The sequence below is a fragment of the Arachis stenosperma genome, chromosome 1 (assembly GCF_014773155.1).
Source record: "Arachis stenosperma cultivar V10309 chromosome 1, arast.V10309.gnm1.PFL2, whole genome shotgun sequence".
Classification (NCBI taxonomy): domain Eukaryota; kingdom Viridiplantae; phylum Streptophyta; class Magnoliopsida; order Fabales; family Fabaceae; genus Arachis; species Arachis stenosperma.
Window position 1 is genome coordinate 10,417,450 of NC_080377.1, and position 23,858 is coordinate 10,441,307.

The 23,858-nt window shown below is 36.2% G+C and overlaps 3 protein-coding genes across 3 annotated transcripts; 1 reads left to right on the forward strand and 2 right to left on the reverse strand.

Moving 5' to 3' along the window:
- Positions 1 to 1,431: 1,431 nt before the first annotated feature.
- LOC130943942 (DEAD-box ATP-dependent RNA helicase 28) lies at positions 1,432 to 8,057 on the reverse strand. The gene is made up of 19 exons (XM_057872040.1): positions 7,626 to 8,057; positions 7,173 to 7,352; positions 6,777 to 6,845; positions 6,566 to 6,672; positions 6,165 to 6,243; positions 5,517 to 5,690; positions 5,255 to 5,403; positions 4,900 to 4,995; positions 4,397 to 4,499; positions 4,244 to 4,306; positions 3,955 to 4,016; positions 3,634 to 3,730; positions 3,248 to 3,366; positions 3,115 to 3,157; positions 2,799 to 2,900; positions 2,571 to 2,666; positions 2,365 to 2,448; positions 2,007 to 2,281; positions 1,432 to 1,851 (listed from the first exon to the last, which is right to left on the reverse strand). Exons 1-19 carry the CDS (start codon positions 7,980 to 7,982, stop codon positions 1,836 to 1,838), a joined length of 2,271 nt encoding a protein of 756 aa, XP_057728023.1. The 5' UTR covers positions 7,983 to 8,057; the 3' UTR covers positions 1,432 to 1,835.
- A 779-nt stretch (positions 8,058 to 8,836) lies between these two features.
- Positions 8,837 to 14,107, forward strand: LOC130947757 (microtubule-associated protein TORTIFOLIA1-like). The gene is made up of 6 exons (XM_057876493.1): positions 8,837 to 9,811; positions 10,563 to 10,754; positions 11,249 to 11,351; positions 11,439 to 12,067; positions 12,150 to 13,031; positions 13,450 to 14,107. Exons 1-6 carry the CDS (start codon positions 9,011 to 9,013, stop codon positions 13,642 to 13,644), a joined length of 2,802 nt encoding a protein of 933 aa, XP_057732476.1. The 5' UTR covers positions 8,837 to 9,010; the 3' UTR covers positions 13,645 to 14,107.
- A 489-nt stretch (positions 14,108 to 14,596) lies between these two features.
- On the reverse strand, positions 14,597 to 21,760 carry LOC130982873 (DNA polymerase I A, chloroplastic/mitochondrial). The gene is made up of 12 exons (XM_057907003.1): positions 21,416 to 21,760; positions 19,908 to 20,658; positions 19,483 to 19,674; positions 18,305 to 18,984; positions 17,384 to 17,831; positions 17,025 to 17,120; positions 16,632 to 16,724; positions 16,352 to 16,546; positions 16,174 to 16,266; positions 15,875 to 16,087; positions 15,634 to 15,723; positions 14,597 to 15,307 (listed from the first exon to the last, which is right to left on the reverse strand). The coding sequence occupies exons 1-12, from the start codon at positions 21,520 to 21,522 to the stop codon at positions 15,146 to 15,148; spliced, it is 3,120 nt and encodes a 1,039-aa protein (XP_057762986.1). The 5' UTR covers positions 21,523 to 21,760; the 3' UTR covers positions 14,597 to 15,145.
- Between the last annotated feature and the right edge of the window lie 2,098 nt (positions 21,761 to 23,858).

A 23,858-nucleotide genomic window follows, 5' to 3' on the forward strand; every position in this document is an offset into this window, starting at 1 on the left:
AAAAATTAATCATTATTAAACAAATTATCATCATAAAATATATATTAAAAATGGTGATAATATATAATGTATCCACACCCAACTAAACTATATTCAAATGGCTCGATAACATCAATATTATGAGTTAAAAATAAATTAGAATTTACATCCTAAGACAATTAAATCTACATATAGCTTGGGTTAATCATGGAGAGTTAAAAGTTGGATAGAAAAAGATTTCGTTTAATAGAAATTAGTGAATAACTTGTTGAAAGCAATTGATAATTCGATATAATTAATAGATAATAGTTTTTTTTCTTTCAAATTTTTAGTTCATCATTGGATAAGGATATTTACTTTTAGTTTCATTAGGTGGGGATGAGAACAGAATTTGTATTTTACAATTGGTCTTGAGAATGAAGAAAAAGAGAGAAGATTTTTTGAGTGATTCATCATAGCCAAAATTAGCCATAACACTTATAACTACCTAACTGTCTTATTAACCACCACAACAAAATTCATAACTAATTAGTTTTTCTCCAACAATTTGAGTTGAGGAAAAACTGAAAAGCCAATAATAATAAGAGATTTTTCTATCAAACTACCCCCTTTTTTTGCTTTTGATATTATATTTTATGTGAATGAAACCACAATCAACATGTTATAGTCTCCTATTTTTTTTATTATTGTCTTGTTTTTGTTTTTATTCTTATTTTTTTGTCCAACCATGAGATTACAATTGTATCAGATGTAAAATGGATAGATTTCTCATCCCAACAAATATGACGCGTTTCTTTAATGCAGATTACATATTTTAAGAAACCGATTGTTACATGCGATGTTCTCCCAAACTAAATTAAAACTAGTGTTGCTTATGATAATTAATATCGTGATATTACATGCGATGTTCTACTAGGAATGTGAGATATCATTAAACATATCATGTGAGCTTTAATATCTCATGAAGTTTTGTGTGCAGCTAGTAACATGGTTGATATAAATTAGTGGACATTATATTCAACAAATGGATTTTTTGTGTCAAGAAAATTAGAGTATATACCCAAATAGATTCCTAAAAATTGTGTCGAAGGTTTTCATCCTCAAGAAAATTTTATTACATCGAGGTCATTGAACTTTACAAAAATAGGACATATAAATCTCTACTATAGTTAAACCCGTTGTTTTTACTTGGACAAATAGGTCCTTAAAAGTGCGATAAAATGACTTATATGTCTTACTTTTGTAAAGTTCAAGGACCCCTGTAATAAAAACTTCTTGTGGACGAAAACGTCGGATGCAAAATTTCTTAGGGACCTATTTGGGTATATACTCAGAAAATTATTAACTTCTATATACATTGTAATATCTGTTATCCATAATTCCAAACAGAAGATCAAACTAATAGTTCAAATCAAATCCATTTGACTCCTACCTTATCATTCCAAGTACTAAATATTTAGCAATGAATAATCTCTATTCATAAATTTAGAATTCGATTCTTGAATTACAAAATTGAGCAACTATAAATATTTAGCTATGAACCACAACTCAAATTGGGTCATGAATGAAGTTCACATGATACAACAATCGAAACTCACAAAAGGGTATGGGAGATGTGATTGTTAACTTCTCACATTCATTATCCACCAGTCATCATGGTAACACAAAAGCACCAAAAGGCAACAATTAAAACTCACAAGTGGTAGGAGCTGCTCATTTAATCACCTCCATTGGTGACTGGATATGGTACAAGTCTTATGCCTTTGCACCCATGTCAGATTAACAATAAGGTCTTGCATTGCAGGTGCATTTTCATTCCATTAACACATTTTTTAATAAGGATCGTTAGCCTCAAACTACCTGCGCTTGTACCTGAAAAAGAATTTGAATGAGATATTGAAAGCAAGTATAAATCAGGATGCAGAAAAACTACCAACGTTAGAAAGAAGTTAATACTTTATGACTCAACCAAGATGAAACTAATCAGATGTAAGATATGGGATTTGATTTGAATAAATAGTAAATACCTTGACTTGCTCTTGAACGAACTCTTAGATTTCTTTCCTGCTCCAGCACCTCTTCTTTTCGGCTTTTTGTCCTTCATGTCAGCCTGGAATAGCTCCTGCATCTCCTGTGTCCTTGAAGACGACTTATGTGAAGGACGATTGGTATTCTTTTTGTTCTTCTTCACGATCTTGCCTGAATCCATTGCCTTCTTGACAGCCTTCACTGCTTTTGCTCGTCGATAAGCGACATCAACAAGTGAAAGTCCACCCTTTTCTTTCTTATTTGCCCCCTTAGCCTGCAGTTCATGTATTAAAGTTCAACAGAGGTTAAGGAATACGAATTAAATTACAACCTTAAATGCAAACAGGAAGTGCATACTTCTGGTTTGTCATCATCTCCTTCATCTTCCAACATCTCTCTAGCCGCTTCCAATTTTCTACGCTTCTTTCTCGGTAAATTTTTCTGCATTGGTTAAAAATCCATCATGCAATTACTGAATAATGCATGGAAACAAGTTTGAATATATATCCTAATAGGTACAATAATAAAAAAGCTGCATGCAAAATAGGGGGTCCCCTCCTTACCTCTCGCTCCCGCTTCCTCTTTTCCTTCATTTTGAGGTCTTCGGCTTCCTGAGCACTTATTACCTTTCCAGAACTCTTGTCGTTATTAATAGATGCCTGATAAGAAACAATTTAATAGAAGGGAAAGAGCCAACCCTATTAAAATGCATTATAATGACCTCACAAAAAAGGGAAAACTAATTGCTTGTAATTTGAGGAATATCACAACAATGAAACAAGAAATTTTACCTTTGCTGCTTTTGCAGCAACCTTCTTTTCTGTCTCTGTTACAAACCAAGTTCTTTTGGGGCGGGAAAAGATCTCTTCCTTATGAGCAATCAAGTTTTCAGCCTGCCCATTTTATAAGAACATGATTATATTTGAATGGTAAATCTTTTGAATGAGAAAATGCAGTGTGTGAATGGAAGGTTCAAAGCCACATAATACAATACTACTATTAGGAAGTACTATTTCTTAAACAATAATGTGAAGTGAACACACAGAATTGTAATCCAAGGCATCCCAGAACTCCAAGCAAACAAAACAACGAATCACTGATCTATACCTTTGTGGCCTCCATTTCAGCTTTTCTTAGGGCTCTTTCTTCCCTGGACCCCAAAAAAAAGAAAATTTGAGAATTTGAGATGTAAAAATACAGTACAGTAGTTAAAATAAGAGAACCATTAACAATCAAAAACCTCTCTTCTTCAAGTACTTCTGCAATTTGATCCTCCAATTGCTCAATTATATGAGACCATTTATGTATGGATTGTTCTGCTACAATTCGGCTCTTCAGCTTTGAACCAGCTCTCTTTGCCTAATCAATTGAAAACCAGCTTTAACAGAGATTATAAAAAGGATAATAAAAATCACCGACTTTCTTTTTACTCTTTTAGTTTCTACTTCAATTCTGTCTATGCAAAGAATCAGTAAGGTATTCAACTAGGAACATCCAAATAACTAGTATTAAGATCACGCATCAGCTTGCATAACTATACTATCTTAAAAGGAAGACAGGAAGAAATTATGAAACTAAGCTGAAAAAGAGGAGTAAAAAATTAACAATCATGGGAAAGAAACTCACAATTGCTTTTAGAAGTGACCGGTCATTATCAGTCACAAATGTGATGGCGCATCCTTCTCGGCCAGCTCTTGCTGTACGACCCACTCGATGAACATAGCTTCAGAAAAAAGGTATTGATTAAAGTTAACAGGAGACACAGAGAGAGAATAAAATGATGTTAAAGGCAAGACCATTAGACCAGCATGAGATATTGTAATAAGTAACAATTAAGGTAAGCGAAACAAACTGAAGGATGCAAAACGAGAGTTGTAACACATGAAACATGTCAAAATTTTATTCATCAAAAGCAGAGTTGACAACAACATGAATCACAGACTCTACCTGGTAAGATCGCGAGGACATGCATAGTTGATAACTGTTTGGACACCTATGATGTCAAGGCCCTATAAGTAAAATACGTTGACAGGGGTCAAATATATATCCAAAATTCCAAAGGAAAAAGCTAATAAGACACTATGACAACTTTGGATGTTTCTATCTAACTGAAGCAAGTTCACTATCCTTACAATGTGTCCCAATATAAAGGGTACAGACAAGGCAACGGAATGATTAATACTAATGTGGGACTAATAGCCAAATAAAAGAAAAATGAACTTTAATTGATTCTTACACGAGCAGCCACATCAGTTGCAATCAAAAAGTCAACTTCTTGCTTCCTGAATTGTTCCAAAGCCTATCAATCATAAGCAAAAAAATCTTAGCATAACACAAATATAAATATTAAGCAAACCTTACTGCCAATTTATTAATTTAAGAAACATACTTCAAGGCGCTGGGCTTGAGTAAGATTTCCATGAAGTTCAGCAGCTTTCAGACCAGCTAATCCAAATATAATCTTCAACCTATGTGCAGCTTGCTTTGTTCCACTGTACGTAGAGATGATAGATAATCAACAAGTTAGAGAAAATAAGACTAGCAGAATGAAGTCAGAGCAAATGAAGGAGCTAGGAAGTATACTTAAATCTAAAAGGTGGGAATAAAGATTTTTGGTTTATTTTTTCATAAACATGTTCCAAATGGAGGAAGAACCATCATTTATACATTGAAATAACTGAATGGATGACTAATCACCAGTGGTTCACACTTCACACACAGTAACTATTAATCTACATATGGATAATGTCACTTTAGAGCAGCCTTCTCCATTGATATGAATACTGGAGAAGCGAATTCAACGCCAGATTATAGTCAATATCGCTAACAATTAAATAAACTACATGTACCAAGAAAACTATTATTCAAATAAGCAGGGAAAATGAATATAACCTGAAGATGATAACTTTAGAAGTAAAAGTTTTGGAGCACATTGCAAGAAGAACTGCTTCCTGATTTGCTTCACGCAATCTTCGTATCCTAACCACCCTGAAAAAGGAAAACAACAGTTAACAGGATTTAAGGGTCTCCACTCTCCACTCAAATATAAAACTGTGCTAACTTGAAATGAGTTTCACATGATAAATTGATAATTTGCATAATCAGTATTAGGGGGAAAAGAATATATTCCACAGGAGCGTGAATATGACATATAGAGCCAACTACCATAGTATAGAGTACAGAAGTGGATGGAAATGAATGATGAAATTATTATTAAATATAAAGGGAAAGAGAATGAAGAAATTACTCCTCAGTCAAGGCTGCAGGCCGTTTAGCAGACGGATCAGCAGAAAGACGCACGGGTTTTGTTAGGGACAACTTAATAAGGTCATCAACCTCCTCAGTCATTGTTGCTGAAAATAGCATTGTCTGCCTTTTCTTGGGACACATGCGAACCTATTAAATAACCAACTGTTTTGACATTTTCTTCCAAAAACTGAAAGCAATTAAAATTTAAAATGATATTTGGATTTAGTGATCATTGCATTGTTGATCCTAGTAAAACATACAAGTTCATGAATTTCAGCACTAAATCCAAGCTCTAAAAGACGATCCGCCTCATCAAGGATTAGCACAGCAAGATCATCCAAATCCACTGACATAGAATTACGTAAATGGTCTATCATACGTCCTGGGGTTGCAACGACAATGTCTGGCATTGATCTCAAAGCGGCTTCTTGCACCTAGAAAAAATAAATGACCGCTTCTAAGGTATAATAGCAGAGTACACAGTTTGCCTCACCAACTAACTCTATAATAGGGAAATATTTAAAACCAATAAAAGGCATATTGCATTATCCTCCTTCAAACATAATTAGAAACATACAAAGGCAAAACGTGAAAAAAGCACCAAAAATGAAATCATTAACTATTTGGTTATCAAATGCATTGCAGAATTACATGTCTTTTATATTAACGTAATACACTTCCAGCAGTGTAGCAGGAAAGAAACTCTCAGTTGAAACCCATAATTGATTATTCATGTCAAACTAACAGGAATGGCCCATGACATTTTTCAGAATTATAGAAAAAGCAACCAGGCTATTGATATTTTTCCAAACAGGTACCTCAACATCATACAGGAGTGCAGATGACCTCTATTTGCCCTAACAGTAAGCATATGAAATTACAACATCATGAAGAAACCAGAATCAAACCTTCGTTGACAAACCCCCAACAACCAGGCAACATCTAATATCAGTAAATTGAGCAAGCTTCTCTATCATACTGTGAACTCTGCCAAAAAAATCAGGAATAAATATATTTAGAAAGATTACATATATATATTAAAAAAGGCGCTACCATATTTTACATCTATAACCTTCTACCACAAGTACTTGATTCATTATAATTAACTAAACTGATGATTTTTTAACAAACTACAAAGCATGCCCTTAGCCTTAATATGAGAATTGATGAGATCGTATTTAATATTACAAGAGAAACCACTTTATTATATGAATACATTTGTCATTTGATGACAGAAAACCAAAAACAATGTTCACTTCGATCCATCTAGTTACAAAAGTGGTCCATAAACAAATAAGAAAATACTTACTGTACTGCTAACTCTCTGGTTGGTGTAAGAATAAGGACCCTTATTGCATGCATGCGTTTAGGACGGAACAACAACCTCTCTAATGTGGGAAGTGCAAATGCAGCTGTCTGCATTAAAACACAGACGATACAACAACTCAGTTACCAAGAAAAGAAAAGTGGATAGTGTCAGAAGGTAACAATCATCCCAAGAACAGAAAAAGAAGCACTACCTTTCCTGACCCAGTAATGGCACTTCCACATATATCACGACCATTTAACGCCAATGGTATACAAGCTGCCTACCATCATTCAAACCCAAGAACAAAGTAAATTTTTCTAGTGTTCGACAAAGCATGAAATCATACAACAAATAAAAGTGACGATAGTGGCTACTTGCACATGTTTTGTACTTGGAGACTGTTCACACATCGAAGTCTAAGGTTGATTCATCTAGGGATTCTAATACCATTCAAGATAGAGTTGCAAACATACAACCGCACAATGGATTATGATGAATTTATGAGTGTAAGTATATGCAAGCCTCGCAAGAGTAAATTAGTAACAAAAACCACATAATCAAAATGTAAAGATTCAAAGACAAACAATAACACAAGGTAAAAGCAAACCTGAATTGGCGTTGGTTTAGCATACCCCAAGGCCTCACAAGCCCTGAGCAAAGGCCGTGACAAATGAAGCTGCAAGAACGAATCCGCATGGAAAGATGCTCCATCAGAAGGAGCGAAAAAGGACTTGCTATCACCCGCATTGCCCTCCTCTTCATCTTCTTCATCTGGTCTATAATCTTCCTAAACAAGTCCAATCAATTAAAAAAGAAAACACAAACAAATAAGTTCCTTTTTTCAATCAAATATTAAAAACAATTTAAAAAAAAAATTAAACAAATAAGCACTTATTTTTCTGTCATGATTCAACTTGAGCCTATAAGACAATATCTTGAAACAAGGAATTAAAAATAAAAAGCATTTTATTCTGCCATGAATCAGCTAAATAAGCTAGGGAGAAAGTTGTCCTTGAAACCTTCATTTAAATAATGAAAAAAAAGTGTGAGCTAGTTTTACCTGTTTATCAGGTTCGGAATCTGATGAGTCGTCAACGTCGTTGTTTTGCGAAGGAACCGCGAGAGGTGTTGAGCGCTGTTTTAATGCTTTGGAGATTTTTTCGTCAACGGAGGTTGTACTCCGGCGAGCGTGCTCCTCCGCAACTGACTCAGTGTACTTGGCGAAGTCCCACGGAGACTGTGTTTTCTTCTTCTTCTTCTCCTTTGAGATTCTAGAAGCTTCTTGTTCGTCTTCTTCTTCTTCTCCTTCTGATTCTTCCGGTTCGGATCCTGGTTCTGATTCTGGTTCGGATGCTTCTTCTTCTTCGGAGTGTTCGATCTCTTCGTCGCTTTGGGGTTCGAACAAGAAGGGAGCCATTGTGTTTATGGTTCAAGTTTTATGGGTTCGGTACTTTCGTTCCTTTTGCCGCTACGAAGAAGAAGAAGAAGAAGAAGAAGACAGGGTTTAGAAAGGGTTCTTATTCTTTCCTCCTTCTCTTAATCGATGGGAATTCTTGTTTACTGGGCCGGGTCGGGTTGAATGAAAAAAAGTGTATGATCTCATTAGGCCCAATAGATACATTGGTTGGATCTAAGTAATGGAATCTTTTATATTAAACTAAACCGAGGTTAATTTGTTTCCTGGCCCCCTTCTAAATCTAAATTCTAAAAGAGAGTATTTAGGTAATATAGTAGACAAACGGGCCCATCAAAGATACCTAAAATTTCCTCATATCCCTTCCCTTGCAATTCACATAAACAAAAGGGAAAAAATATTATTGAAAAAGAATTCCAAAGCAAAGATTACAATTATAATGTTGATGGTGATGATAACTAAGCCCAAACAAATGTTATATTCTTTGATATATGCTAGTAAACTAATCACTAAAAATAATAAATTTGATAAATTAATTAACTAATTACGAAGAATATTTTATCTTCATACATTATTATTATAAAATAATTTTACATAAATGATTAATCGTGTATTATTGTATCTAATTAATTTTTAAATTTATTATTTAAAAAATAATTAGAGAAAAAGTCTATTAGCAATAATAAACTCATTATTAGTGAAACAGAAGAATATAAGATAGGATATAGTAAGTAAGTATATTGTAAAAATGAATTTAAAATGAAACAGTTCTAAAGATTTGTTTATTCAAATTGATGTCCCTCTTAACTGTTATGATGATCATTTTTTTCAAAAAAACTCAACCTTGTATCCTTTTTCCCTCACTCAGGTCACGCACTACCACGCTCATCTTCGCCTTCTTCTTCATGCTCCTAGATCTAGAATAACGGTTGAGCTTTTCCTTTCACTCTCACCAAAGCAACCTAACCCACCCTCCAAAAACTCTGAGACTCCATTCACCAACATTGCATTTGAAACTACACACAAAAACAATGAGTTCCCAGACTCATACTCGAACCTCTAAACCCACAACAAAACCCTCTCAACAACAACACTCTGCATCAAAAACACCACACTCACACTCTTCTTCTTCAACGCCTTCAACAACAACAACAAATGCTTCCTCTCTATCTACCCACCTTGCTATGGTGGAACTCAAGCAGAGGATCCTAACATCCATTTCCAAGCTCTCGGACCGAGACACACACCAGATCGCAATTGAAGACCTCGAAAAGACCATTTTGACCCTCTCCCCTGAATCAATTCCAATGATACTCAACTCCCTATACGACGCCGCATCAGCTGACCCTAAACCCGCCGTCAAGAAAGACTCTCTCCGCCTCCTCACCTTCGTTTGCGCTTCCCATCCCGACGCCGCCGTTCCTCACCTTACGAAGATCCTCGCTGCCGTCGTTCGCCGCCTCAAGGACGCTGATTCCGGCATCCGTGAGGCGTGCCGTGAGGCAGTTGGAGCACTTGCCGCTCAGTATTTGAGAGGAGGAAGCAATGGCAATGGTAATGGTGGTGGTGATAATGGTGCTGGAGTTGGTTCGGTTGTGGCGTTGTTTGTGAGGCCGTTGTTTGAGGCGATGGGAGAGCAGAACAAGGGAGTTCAGGCTGGTGCCGCGGCTTGTTTGGCGAAGATGGTGGAATCTGCCGCCGGCGGTGGTGGTGGTGGTGGGGTGCTGGTGCCGGCGTTCCAGAAGATTTGTCCGAGGATCTGTAAGCTGCTTGGAAGCCCTAATTTCTTGGCGAAGGCTGCAATCTTGCCTGTTGTTTCCAGCTTGTCGCAGGTTTGCCACATTGCCTCTTTTGAGTTTTGAGCCATTGTTTTTAGATGAACTTGGAATAAAATGAAATGAAATGGTGTAGGTGAATGTGTTGATTGATCTAAATTGTGGAGTTTGGAGTGCCTTTTTGTTGTCCCTCAACCCTGTTTTTGAAAATTGGTATAAATAACTTGGATTTAATTGCTTGTATGCAATAATGGTTTATGATAGAATGCAATGGTCTCATTTGATTCTTGAATCTGAACTTAGATAGTGGGGAAATGGCTTAGTTTAGTAGTAGTTGTAGTTGTTGGTCAATTGTGTTTGGAACTTAGGGTTTATATTTTAAGGCTGACATTCAGCTACAGACCAAAGGGTATGTTTGGGCAGATAGGCGAGAATGTAGTGTTTATTTGTTATACTTGATTCATAGGATTATATAAAACTGAAAAAATTGTTAGACATTCAGTTTGACATGGCCGAATGAGACTTATGTTTGGAATGGGGTTTTATGAACTGCACTGGAAGATCTGGCGGCATTGTTTATCAGCTTTAGCTGGATGAAGTAGAGATCAGTGCAAAAAATATTCATATTCTTTTATTTTGGATCTGTCAATTTCTTGTTGCATTTGTCCAACTTTTCAGTCCTGTTTTAATTCTGTCCTTGTCTTCATTTAATGAAATTGAATAAACAAACTATTATGCTAGTAAAAGTACCTGTAGACGAGAAGAGATCTAGTACGAAACCTGAGCAGTAATTGAGTTTTGATTGCAGGTTGGAGCAATTACACCACAAAGCTTGGAACACTTGCTTCCTAGCATTCATGACTGCCTTACCAGTACTGATTGGGCAACACGTAAAGCAGCGGCTGACGCGTTAAGTTCCTTGGCTCTGCACTCTAGGGGTTTGGTTGCCGATGGAGCAGCATCGACAGTAGCAGTACTGGAGGATTGCCGGTTTGACAAGGTATTTGAGTGAAATTTCTTATCATAACTTGTTGAACTTGCTTCTTGGTATCCCATTTCTTCTCTCTCTCCTCTCTCTGAAGATCAGAACAGAAGATCCACGCTATCATTGCTTACATTTTTTTTCTTTAAAAAAATAAAAATTTTCTAGGAAGGAAATCTTTTAATAATGACATGGACACATGTTGCCCTCAAACCAATACAGGAGCTTATAAAATAGATTTTTTTCATTGACTTCATTTTATTGCTGGAATTCTATTGTGTCTTCTTTAAATATCATGAAATGAATAATGTATTGCCCACAGAAAGTTTATAGTAATTAGTAAATGTCGTGTTACTGGGCTAGCAGGTGTCAGTGATGATAGTATTATGTATGCCTCTTGTATGTATGCGGCTGAGGGTTATTTGTCCAAGCATGGTAGAATAGCTGATGCATTTCTTTTTCTGTTTTTCATAATATATTGTGTATGTAAGTAACATTTTCCTGATATTCAGATAAAACCTGTGAGAGACAGCATGACGGAGGCATTGCAATTGTGGAAAAACATTGCAGGGAAAGGAGATGGACCCCCTGATGATTCAAAGCCTGTATCTGGTGGTAGGTATATATGGATTGTCTGCCAGAATCTATTTTTTAGTCACTTTGTCTTTGTTCACCTTACTGACAACTGTTTTTGTCCTTTAGATGGTGACAAATCTAGTGCATCTCCTTTACCAGAAACAAGTGCAAAATTAAATCTTGGGGACAGGAAGATTGATCCTTCAGCAAAGGAGTCGCCCGCAGGTACTTCAGATGTGGATTCCACTGGCAAAGCAAAAGCAGCTGGCATCTCAGAGAAAGCAGTTGTAATATTAAAAAAGAAAGCACCTGCCTTAAGTGATAAAGAATTAAACCCAGAATTTTTCCAGAAACTTGAAAGAAGGGGTTCGGATGATTTGCCAGTGGAAGTAGTTCTTCCTCGGAGAGGTCTCAATTCTTCAAGCTCAAACAATGAGGAGGAATCTGGGGCTAATGCTAAAGATTCAAAAGAGAGAAACATCCCCAATCACATGTTAGACAGAGGCAATGATAGAAATTCCAAACAACATAGTTTTGATGATTTTGCACCTGATAAGAGGATGAATGCAAAAGAACTGAGGGCAAAAGCATTTGATACTGATGATAGAACTGAAATTGATCAAAGGGAGGGTTCTTCAAATCTTGCCGGTCAATCAGAAGTATCCTTCTCCAATAACAGGGGAAACTGGTTGGCCATCCAGAGGCAGCTACTGCAGCTAGAAAGGCAACAGGTTCATTTGATGAACATGCTGCAGGTATGGTCTACATGGCCTAAAAATATATTTATAGTTCTGGCATATGTTATTTTTAAGTGATAAATGTTTTAAAACTTTGCAGGATTTCATGGGTGGATCTCATGATGGCATGGTGACACTAGAGAACAGAGTTCGAGGTCTAGAAAGAATTGTTGAAGACATGTCACGTGATTTATCGATATCATCTGGTCGTAGAGGTAGTAACTTCACAGGGTTTGAGGGGTCCAGTAGGCCTTCTAGCAAGTATAATGGTTTTAATGACTATTCCACTGCTAAATATGGAAGAGGTGGTGATGGACGTACTCCATTTAGCGAAAGATTTTCTCAAGCAGATGGAAATGCATTAGGTATGAGGGGAAGAGGGCCATCTTGGAGATCTGACACGTCTGAGGGATGGGATTTTCCTGGGTATGGTGCTTCCAGAAATGGGCAGATTTCCACACGGAGGGCTTTTGGTGGTAGTTCTGTTGATGCGAGATCACCAAAATCAGTTCCTGAAGGTGATCAAGGGGGCAGCAGGAGAGCTTGGGATAAAGCAGCACTGCCCATTCGGCTTGGAGAGGGGCCTTCTGCAAGAAGTGTCTGGCAAGCTTCCAAGGATGAAGCTACCTTGGAAGCGATTCGGGTTGCTGGGGAGGACAACGGAACAGCTCGAGCAACAAGAGTTGCAATCCCCGAAATGACTGCAGAAGCTATGGCTGATGACAATGTTGGACAAGATAGGGATGCCATCTGGACTTCTTGGAGCAATGCAATGCATGCCCTTCAAGTGGGTGATATTGATTCGGCCTTCGCAGAAGTGTTATCCACTGCAGATGATCTTTTGCTTGTAAAACTTATGGATAGAACGGGTCCTGTAATTGACCAACTTTCAAATGAGATTGCTTGTGAGATTATGCCTGCCATCGGACAATTCTTGCTGGACCAGAACCTGCATGATATCTGTTTCTCTTGGATTCAACAGGTATGACTTCTGTTTAGATTACCTTTCTTTGAGCCAGAATATGCAAAGTTGCTAGTCATAAGAACTTTTCTCCCCTCATTTAAAATAACAAAATAAACACACTTTCCACTTCCCAAATTTAGTAGGTAGGGACAGATGATATAGGAGTCCTGAGTAGTTTTCCAGAGCCTAAACTGGTGGATCTATCTTCTTTAGAAAAATAATTTTAACAATAAAATACCATTATCTGTGGATTTCACTAACTAATTTATAATTATTTAGAAATTCAAGAAGCGCCACAAGATCAAATCTCATGATGATTTTATGTGACGGTTAAAATGTCATATTTAGGCTGAAAACAGTTCTGCCTTTGCTTTACTTCTATCTGCTTTATTTCTTTCATTGAGGCTTAAATATTGAATTCATTGTCATAATTCAGTTGTTGGAGATAGTGTTGGATAATGGTCCCGAAACCTTTGGGATTCCAATGGAAGTTAAGAAAGAGCTCTTGCTGAATTTGCATGAAGCTTCCTCAGCTGACACAGCTGAGGAATGGGAAGGTATGCCACCAGATCAACTTCTATTGCAGTTGGCCTCGGCCTGGGAAATCGATCTGCAGCAGCATGACAAATAGAGAGCATACAATGTTATCTGTTAAATTCTATCATAAGTTGACTTTTGAATTGGAGTGATTTCCTCGAGTCTCCACCGAAAAAAAAAAAAAAAAACCCAGCATTACGATGGCACCTATTGATGCTATATTTCTTTGAGTTTAGTTAATGAGAGAATTTGTTAAAGTTTTGAAAATAGTAAGTTTTCATGGAAGAAATAAACTTTTTAGGCATATGATAAGCAATGTTTGGTTATCGGATATATCATTACAAAGAGGGTGGTGTTTGGTGGTGAAGAGGTGCCCAACTAGGCTACTTAAAAGCATTGTATAAAATATAAATTGAGACAGATGAACAGATCTTTTCATGTAATTATTATTATTTGTTGTGGAATTTCTCTTGGACTACATACACTTATCTCAGTTGCAGTGTTCATAAGATTGAAACCCTAAAATGTGAGCATTAATCTGCGGTTAGAATCTGGCTGCAAAATCTTTTAATTATCTACCAAATCTATTTTTGGTTATTGCTAAGTGACATGCAAATCAATTATATTTTTGTGAAGGTAGTTTTCACTTTGGGATATGATTGTTTGTTCGCTATTTGGTTGAGGTAGTATGATTTCGTTAATAATTATGGGGTCTTGTATTTTACAAATATGCCTAATGTGTTAAAGATAATATGGAACATTTGTAGATTAAAGCTTTTTAAGCTTTTAAAAACCAATTTTCTGCCTTTTTTAACCTATTAAAATTTCATTCTTTTTTTTATCTGATTTTATTTTAATTTTTCAATTTATATGTGTTTGTTGAGTATTTATCGAAAATCAAGCTTTAACATGACATTTTCATTTTTATGAATATATTTTATATTTGTCGTTTCTTAAATTTATTAGGAAAAATGGTAAACAAACGGAGACAATTAGAACCAAAGCAAGAACTAATTAGCCTAAGACAATATGGATCACACTCATAATTAAGTAAATTTCATTCTCTATATACAATACAAATGATACAGTTTGCATGAAGATCCGATATATGACATATATTTGTACATTTAAAAACAGTAATAAGAACAGCTAGCTAATGCAGTTGATATAAGCATCTTTGCTTCCTTTTTTTCAAGTTAAAAGCTGATCACTCACGTGAAGTTATCTTCATGTAAAAATAATAGGTAAAAACCGTTAAATGATTTGATATATTTAACTAAATTATCATCTAATGGTTTTCACCTATCATTTTTGTATGAAAACAACCGCATATGGATAGCCACCAAGTTAAAAACCCAATTCTTTGACATCACCTAAACAACACAATAGAACTATAGTCACAACGATCTTCCTAGAAATCAATGCAGGGCATATAATTGCCTCCATAGAACTTTTGATTACAAATTTACAAATCACCAATAGAACCTTAACAGACAATACTCCCCGAAGGTTTAACACCTCTCTCCCAAAACAAGCCATGGATTTGTTAACAAAGGGTGCAAAGTTATCCCACCACACCGCCAACGCCTGACCTTCTATTTCCCGGCATACCAGTTTTGAGCACACTTGGCGTCCACAGAGAGGCCGACTTTAAGAATATTCTTGCCATTAAAGGGCTTTGACATGCATTCAACCACTATGGCTTTCGCAACCTCAGCCGACTCTGTTGGCCCTTCCAATATGACTTCATCATGAACCTGCTTGGTCATTACACATGCTTGAGCATATATATGGAATAAGAAAGTTTATAACCAAATCTTACAAAACTAGATGAATGGATTCTTCTTCATTATAGCAATCCAATACTAAAAACGTCGTCGATTTTCTCATGTTATTCGACGAAAGAATCCATAACCTAACTTAACCAATCCCATTTTCTTCAACATAAGTAGAACATATTATTATAATTTTTAAAAAATCGAAACTCAAATTGATGAAACTACTTGAAAAGAACTTAATAAAAAGATATAAGCACATACTGTTGTACAAAAAAAAGGAGAATATTCAAGAAATAAACACTAACCTGTAGAAGTAACTTCCATCCAAGGTCCTTCAACTGTTCATTATTCCAAATTTGTAACATAGCACACATGGCAACATCTGCTGCACTACCCTGTTGCATTCGACAAATAAAGAAAAGTAAGAAGAGAAAGCTCTGTAGATAGAGATCGATGAGTACGTTTCAAGAGTATTATAACTGGTCTTCAAACTTGAAAGTATAGTAGAGGACTACAGCATTGATGCATTTTTAAAGAATTAAGGACCTGCACTGGAGTATTAATAGCTGCTCGCTCGATGTGACCTTTCTGATAGTTGGTAGCTTGGTCAACCGAAGGGAACCGACGACATCGCCCAAGCAATGTGTAAACACAACTAGACTCGAGAGCTTCTTTCTTACGTTCCTCTTGCCATTTCAGCACCTCTTTTCGATCATTGTACCAAAGGTCAACTGTTTTCTTCGCTTCTTTCACAGAAACCTAAGAAAAATATGTGCAATCTTGTTAAGATAATCAAACCACTCACCCCATGTAAATCCTTTACAATAAGTCAGAGTTTGGGGTACCTTCCAATCCTTAGAAAGCCCGATTGGTGTCTTTCCATATGCAATCGAGAAGTTAAGCATTTTAGCTTTCCTTCTTTCAGAAGCAAAGGCATCCTGAAATGAAATATGTCAAAATAAATCCAATAAGTCAAAATGAAATGCAAGGTTATTAGCATCGACATGTTGAAAGTCGATTTACCTTCAGGAGTGGAACTGGGGGTTTGTCTTCACCAGGCTGAGGATGCCACTCAAGAAGCACTTGCTTCTCGTTAACTGCATCACAAATATACGGGTACATATTCATTGCAGTTCTTGAATGGAAATCTCCGCCGGCTTCAAAGGCTTCCAACATGCTCTTACAGTTAGCAAGATGTGCAAGGATCCTAAGTTCCAACTGAAAAAAAAAAAGAGAAACCTACATCAGTTGAATGAATTTTCTTCTTGTTTGTTGAATTATAATGGGAACGTAAACTACTAACCTGACCGTAATCAGCAACTATGAGAGAATTCCCAGGAGCAGCTATGAATGCTTGACGAATTTTGTAACGGTCCTTTTCCAGAGCGGGTTGATTCTGATTACGAATTATATGTGAGTCGGATTAAACATGTTGCATTAAAAAAGCCAATGATCAAACTAGTCCATGAGATATCCATATTTGAATGTTGGTTCAAATATTCATAGTGCATCTACCTAATTCTAAGCTCAAATTATTGTAATAAATTTGCTGAGAATGCAACAAAACCAAATAGGCGAACAGCTAAGCTTTGTCCCACTAGGTGACATCGACTATATGAATCAAACGATGCTAAAACGACCTATCATATATAAAATATAAAACATTGGTAAGTCTAGGGAGTGGAGTTAGAAGAACCTGCAGACTCGGCCTTCTTGCTGATAAGCGTCCTGTCTCAGTATTGATATTTATGGAACAATGAATACGGTGGTCCTTTCCTAATATATTGCATCCCTGCCACGGAAAACAAACCAAGCTATCGCATAGAAGATATAAAAAATAAATAAAAAATAAAAATTGTTCCAAAAAAATTAAAGATACACATACAATCTATGAATGCTATGATATACCAACATCCTCTCGAAGATATGCAAAAACAAATATATACTAGCCTTCGAATACATTTGAAACAACTTTTACTGGGATAATTTGATAAACAAAACCAGAATAGCAAAAGAAAACAATACAGAAATTTTGTAAGAAAAAAGAGGAGTTACCTGCAAGGGAAGGATGAAGTTAGAAATCAGAGAATCAATTGAACAGACTTCACATAAAGAAGCAATTGCATGGCAGGCTTCTCTCCCTTCTTCCATTGTTGGAAAAGCAGCAAGGGCTGTTCCGTAAGCAGATTTTTCTATTTCTACAGGTTTAACTTCAGTTTGATAAGAATTTCGAAAATCATCATCAAGTTCCAAGTCACAATCGTCATCAAAGTCATCAAAGTCATATTCTGCAGAAACTTTGCCAGCCAAGACCTTCAAAGCATCACCGCTAACTGAAGGCCAACCACTACTCGTGTACATCTCAGTCCGCAGGGGATAGCCAATGCTAGTCAACTTAATATCACGATATTTTGTTGGAGCCTTCTTTCCTTCTTCAATCACTTTATCCACATTGGGAATTTTGAAAATCCGCTCAGTCGGGATCATCTCGTCATGGTTTCTCCTGTAACGGATAAGCAGCAATGAGACAATGAGAGTTTTACTAATGTATATAATTTAACCAGTTGATTGCAAACAGCAAAGAATAAAAAAGAAATGCAAATATTTTCTCCTGCAACAGATGAGTCAGAGAATAAGTTTGGAGTGACTTCTATTCTATGAAAGAGTAATGACACCAAATTTACATGAAAGTAAAAGGTACAAAGCAGAGACTTTAGAGAGCATGGAAGTAATAATTTTATAGATTTCAATTGAATTATTTCAAGAATTCAAGCTAAGAAGAATGAGGTTAAAGCAGTTATGCCCCAAAATAAGAAACTAATAAATAGAAAATTTGACACAATTACGATGATATTAACAAAACAAAGATCTCTTGGTTTTTCAAAACTTTACTGTATGAGAAAAATTTTCAAGATCCAAATTCTCACTTTATAAGGTAGAAACAAGTGCTGCACAAGAGATTTATATAATGTGCACCTGTTAACCGTGCCACCAAAGAGCAGTATCCGCAACTGTACATCACTCCCCACATTCATATACTTGGCATCAGGGCAATACCTAGATGCCCATTTTCGGAATCTATTAACAGCAGCCTCTTGCTGTGCTTTAGCCACTTTTTCAATCTCTTGAAGATGAAACTGATCAACTAGCACTCCCTCAGATTCCATCTTCACTAGAAGCTCACCGAATGGCTGCCAATATTCCTTATAGAAATCATACATAGTTTTATTTGAAACACGTACTCCATCGAATTTCCAAGGCATATCCAATAGATGATTCTTTAGACTCTCATAAAGCTTTAGAGTGCTTCTAGCATCCAAGGATGAGTAACATATCCAAGGTATACGTTCATCTCTTTGAAGCACTTCAACGGGAGCAATATTAACTATTTTACCCTCTGAACCATCCTTCTTCACCTTTTTCTGACCAAATATAGTTTTCATTGACACCTTACCTATCAAATCCTTTTCACAAGTCAGCGTAGTCCTAGACATGACCTCTTTGTCACCTGTAAGTGCTTCAAGAGAATAACCACCGACCCAACGTCTTGATGAATCCCACAGTCGTGCCATGTGCATTGTGTCAGCATAAAATCCAGAAACCTTAAATCCGTAGTTCTCTATAACATGACAATCAAAGCTATAGTTATGCCAGACCTACAAAAAGCACCATTGACTTAGCCATTTTAAAATTATTTTCAACATAAGTCACAAAGCCAATGTGAGTTTGTGATGCAAGATCCGTTGTGTCAATTTTTTATGGAATGACAAATGCTTCACTAAAAAGGCATGAACCCTTCTACATGAAACATGAAAAGATAAAGAGGAACAATCGTTTAACCAATTACTTAGTTCATTACAGAACAAGGGATGAACACTTGCAAGGCTGAAAATTTCTTCACATGGTTCATCAATAAGAGTAGAGGCGCACGGACTGCACTCACTTGAACAAGAGGATCTGATATCACATCAAGGATCAATTTATCTTTAAACTTGGGCTATCGGGTGGGGAAAAGGTATGGTTTTATCTCTCTAAAAGAATCATTTACACAGGTGAAATCAAGCCACTAAGGCTTACGAGGTGCTATATGTCGAGAAGAGTAATAGGGTAAAGAATATAGATAGAAGGCAGAACAATATGAAAGAAAAGTTCACCTTCTTTATGGACGGATCTTTAAAAAACTTGGCAAATTTATCAAAAATCTCTTGGCCCCCACCATCAAGAACATCTACCCAGATACAGGATTTTCCACCTCCAAAATCAGCTTCTGGTCCTGAATATATACTGAAGCATATTATCTCTCCATGATCTACAGGTGTTTCTTGCTTGACATCTATCTTGGCCACCTATGAACCGAGAAAAAAAAATTATGTGCCTAAAAATTGTGAATACAAATTGCCAAGAAACTCGTACAATTTTTTATGTGCAATGAATTGAAGAAAGATTATAATAAAATGATAGGAAAATTTCCAATGAATTTATGTTCAGAGTATACAGGTGTTAGAAAAAGATGAAATTATGAACACCATTGCAACCAGGGAACGACCATAACAAAAGTTAGCACAGTCAAGGTTTATACCTCAGTATCACAAGCATGAATAAGATGCCTGTAATTTACTGTAAGCATCTTTGCTACTTTCTCTGCAAGAGAAATATTATCAACAACCAATATATCTTCGTAGATACTACAGAGCTTGTCTTTAAGTTTCGATTTAGTGGTACGATATTCCTGTCTAGTAGATGTTGTGTTAGCTGCAGCCTTCGCAGTTGTATCCAAGCCATGATTGCCATTAATTATAGGAACAGCCGCTTCAGCTGTATCAAGTGAAGATACGAACGACTGGGTGCAAAATTCTTCATTCTCTACAAAAACATTTGAATTGTTCAACACAGAAGGTGAGGCAGGTCCACCGCGACCCTGTAGCTCAATATTGCACCTCAAATTCTTCGGAATAGCCTCAAAATCATTGGAAGATAATGTATTAGATTCATAACTAGAATTGCTCTGGTGAAACCTGTTCAGTCCATTGCATATCATTTTACTTTCCTGTATCTTATTTGTTGCCTCTTCCCACGCCTTCCTACTACGAGCACATATTTTGCTATCAGCAGAAATTCCGGACAATCTCGGATTCCAAGAAGCCAAACCGGCCGTTGACACAGTTGAAAATTTCCTTGATGAAATATTAACTGGAATCTTGTGTAGAAATTTATGGTTATACTCCATACTGTTACATTTATTCGACCCAAAATTCCCTCTCTTCTTACAGTATGAGTCTTTCAGAGAGTTCCTATATGCAGTGCTGATTTGGAGAATATTGTTTTTTCTCCTGTTCATATCATACAAAGAAATAAAAAAAAGTTACCAATAAATACAATGATATAGCCTATTCAACTCTTCAGTTTATCACGAAGAAGTTGCAAGACAATAACAATCACCTAGGGCAAACAAAACAATACCAAAAACCGGTAATGAAACGGGAAATTAGAGATTGCATAACACCACAAAGAAAAACAGAAAACCATATTGACTTTCCAAACTTGAACTCTTGAAATTCACCATTGACTCTCTTAAAGATTCAAATTGAAAAGAGAAACCAATCAAAGCCAGAAAATAAAAAGATAGTTCAGCTCAATAGTAGTCCAAAACAGACCAAATGCTTCCATGAATTCAATTCAACTAATCCACTTCCTAAGAAGAGATAATAAACAAAAACAAATAACCAACACAACTCAACATTCTATGCACCACTCACACAAACAAACACAATGCACAAGACTACTACCTAGTGCAATATTTAGATATTAGAACAGAAACTTTCCACCTCTAATTCACAAGCTAGCAGCATTAGACTCACCGTCTGTTCTATACATTATTCAGCAATCATAAGAACAATATTAATAGTGGAAAAAGAAAACAGGAATATTAAGCAAAGAAACAAACAAACAGAAAGAAAAACAGATGTGACTTTCCATTTTCTATCAAAATCCCAACATTACATTGACAGAGAAAACTCCTTTTTTTTTCAGTATTATAATAATTTGAAGATACCGAATGGGGAAAAGATGAGAACTTTGGTAATGAACCTGTTGTGGTGTGACTGAGAAGCAAAGAAGGAGAGAGCAACACGGAAGCAAGAAGGGCAATATGGTCTTATCAAAGGGGTTCTGTGAGTTGAGAGCCCCATAGCCATAACAACAGCTACTTCAACAACAAACCACTCTCAACTCAAGCTATAACCTTGTAGCTGCCACTGTGGAAGAAGAAGAAGAAGGTGTGGTTTGAAGCAGTGGCAAAAAGGGTAAATATGGGAGTGTCAAAGGGTTATTTGAGGTGAAAGAGTGAAGAAAAATAGAAGAGAAGAGAAACAGAGGGTTTTGTGAGTGGAGGCCATAAACCCTGCTTCTTCACTTTCAACCAGAAAACAGAGAGAGAGAGAGAGAGAGAATGAAGAAAAATATTTTAAGGCTAATAAACGGAATATTCACGGTCAACGTGTTTCTTGTACTCTCTCTTTTGGGAAGTAAATTATTAGTATTATTATTAGAGAAATTAATATATTTTGTTAGTATTTAATTAGTATAAATATTAAATTGTTTTTAATAAATAAATTTTAAAAATATAAATAAAAATTATATTAATTTTTATGTATAAATATAAATATAAATTATATATTTTTTATATATAAGATTTTTATAAATATAAATATAAATTATTATTGATTAGATACTACTGATCAAATTAACCAATAATAATATTTACTGTATAGGTAGTATTGCTCGTATTATTGTTGTTGTTGATGAGATGGCAGGTACAAAAAGTTTGGAATAGATTCACCTTAATCTTAGAAAATTTTATTTTTACATCAAATTAATTTTCAAAAATTATTTTGTATTATATTAAAAAGTTTAATTTTGATATATTAATAGTGTAAAATATTTTATACAGTCGTACAATTATAATTATTTTTTTGGATGATTATTCACGCTATCAATATAAAAAATAGTTATTTTTATTAATGTGATATTATGTAATTAGATACATGTGTAAAACGATTTTACACTGACATAGTATCAAAATAAAATTCTATATTAAATACAATTTTCAATTTCGCTAAGAAGACAACGAAGAATCTAAACCGTATGAATAATGGGCTCCGAATTTAGCCCAATACAAGGGAAAAAAAAGTAAGAAAACTCTTTAAATTACCTAAGTCAAAAAAAACTCAAACAATTATTTCAAAAAATTAACCATCTCAACCCTAATTTATCAAAGGAATTCACCCAAGCACCCTCTTTCCTCCAAACCGTCTGCTACCCCACCCTCATCAATCATCTCACCTCTCCGGCGTTAGAAGCTCCTTCACCGGCCATCATCGTCCACCCCTGTAGCCCGATCCTCCATCATCGTTGCGGGATTGTCATCAAACAACCATCCACGTAATTATTAAAATAATCATCCGGCAACCTAGTGAAATGACCATCTAACATTTGTTAATTGTATATACTTAAACTGAATTGAACAAAATAACCATCCAATTAAGAAATAAAATAACCATCTACATACCTAGTGAATTGAACATCCAGCACATTTGCAGGGTGGAGAGAGTCAACAGCGACGCATGGAGGCAGGAGAGGAGATCCTCGCAATGGAGCAGCGGCGCAATGACAAATTCGGCTAGCGCAAGATTGTGAATCTACTCTGTGTGCTTCGAACTCGAACACGCAGCAGCCAGAGATGGAAGAGGAGGAGGAGTTGAATCGGTGGGAGGAAGGGCGGCGTCGATAAGGTGTGGCACAACAGCAACAACAGGCAACAGGGAGGACAGACGACGAAGATAACGTGTCTCGAACGGCGCGACGAGGGCGGCGGCTTGCGGCGGGTAGGCAGCGGTAATGAGGATGTAGCTACTGCGGCGCGATCTCCCGTTGCTACGACGCGCAAGCCGAACGCGGAGAGGCTGGGCGTTGGCGGCGGGAGGATATGCGGTGTTGGCGGGGTGATGTCGGACCGGACAGCGAAGAAGTGCAGCGTGTAACACCCTACTACACAGAGCTTTACGCTTAAACCGTAAAACAGAGGTGATGTGGTATTACGACCTTTAAAATAAAAATTGTACATATAATAGCAGAAAAAATAATAAACTAGGAGTCTTAAAGAACAGAAGAAATAAAAATCATGGAATAACAGCGCAATGTTCAAAAAACGCGTTAACTTGCGTACAAAGAAAGCTAGAGTTAGCAAGCATAAGATAACCAAAAAAGGAATAAAGGGTCAAAGATACAGAATAACAAGCTCCTAACTCAACCCGCAAAGTCAAGACTGGCCGTAGAATATATATATATCCAAAACCCAAATTTACATAAACAAAATCCTGCCTTTCCATAACCTTCTAAGAGGGTCAAAAGAAACAAGTCATGTGAAGAGAAAACTAAGTACATATATATACACGACTATACAATCAAAAAGTAACCCGATAACCACTTCGCTTCAAAAGTCTAGACGCCTAACGAGGTGTCTCTCGACCTG

Coding starts and splice junctions, on each gene's coding strand:
- LOC130943942 (XM_057872040.1), bottom strand. CDS start 7,982: ATGGCTCCCTTCTTGTTCGAACCCCAAAGCGACGAAGAGATCGAACAC. Junction 6,244..6,565: donor ACCAGAGAGTTAGCAGTACA/GTAAGTATTTTC, acceptor TTTTTTTGGCAG/AGTTCACAGTATGATAGAGA. Junction 3,367..3,633: donor GGTCACTTCTAAAAGCAATT/GTGAGTTTCTTT, acceptor TCAATTGATTAG/GCAAAGAGAGCTGGTTCAAA.
- LOC130947757 (XM_057876493.1), top strand. CDS start 9,011: ATGAGTTCCCAGACTCATACTCGAACCTCTAAACCCACAACAAAACCC. Junction 11,352..11,438: donor TTCAAAGCCTGTATCTGGTG/GTAGGTATATAT, acceptor TTTGTCCTTTAG/ATGGTGACAAATCTAGTGCA. Junction 13,032..13,449: donor GTTTCTCTTGGATTCAACAG/GTATGACTTCTG, acceptor GTCATAATTCAG/TTGTTGGAGATAGTGTTGGA.
- LOC130982873 (XM_057907003.1), bottom strand. CDS start 21,522: ATGGCTATGGGGCTCTCAACTCACAGAACCCCTTTGATAAGACCATAT. Junction 20,659..21,415: donor TCTCAGTCACACCACAACAG/GTTCATTACCAA, acceptor TGATATGAACAG/GAGAAAAAACAATATTCTCC. Junction 16,267..16,351: donor CCCCAGTTCCACTCCTGAAG/GTAAATCGACTT, acceptor ATTTCATTTCAG/GATGCCTTTGCTTCTGAAAG.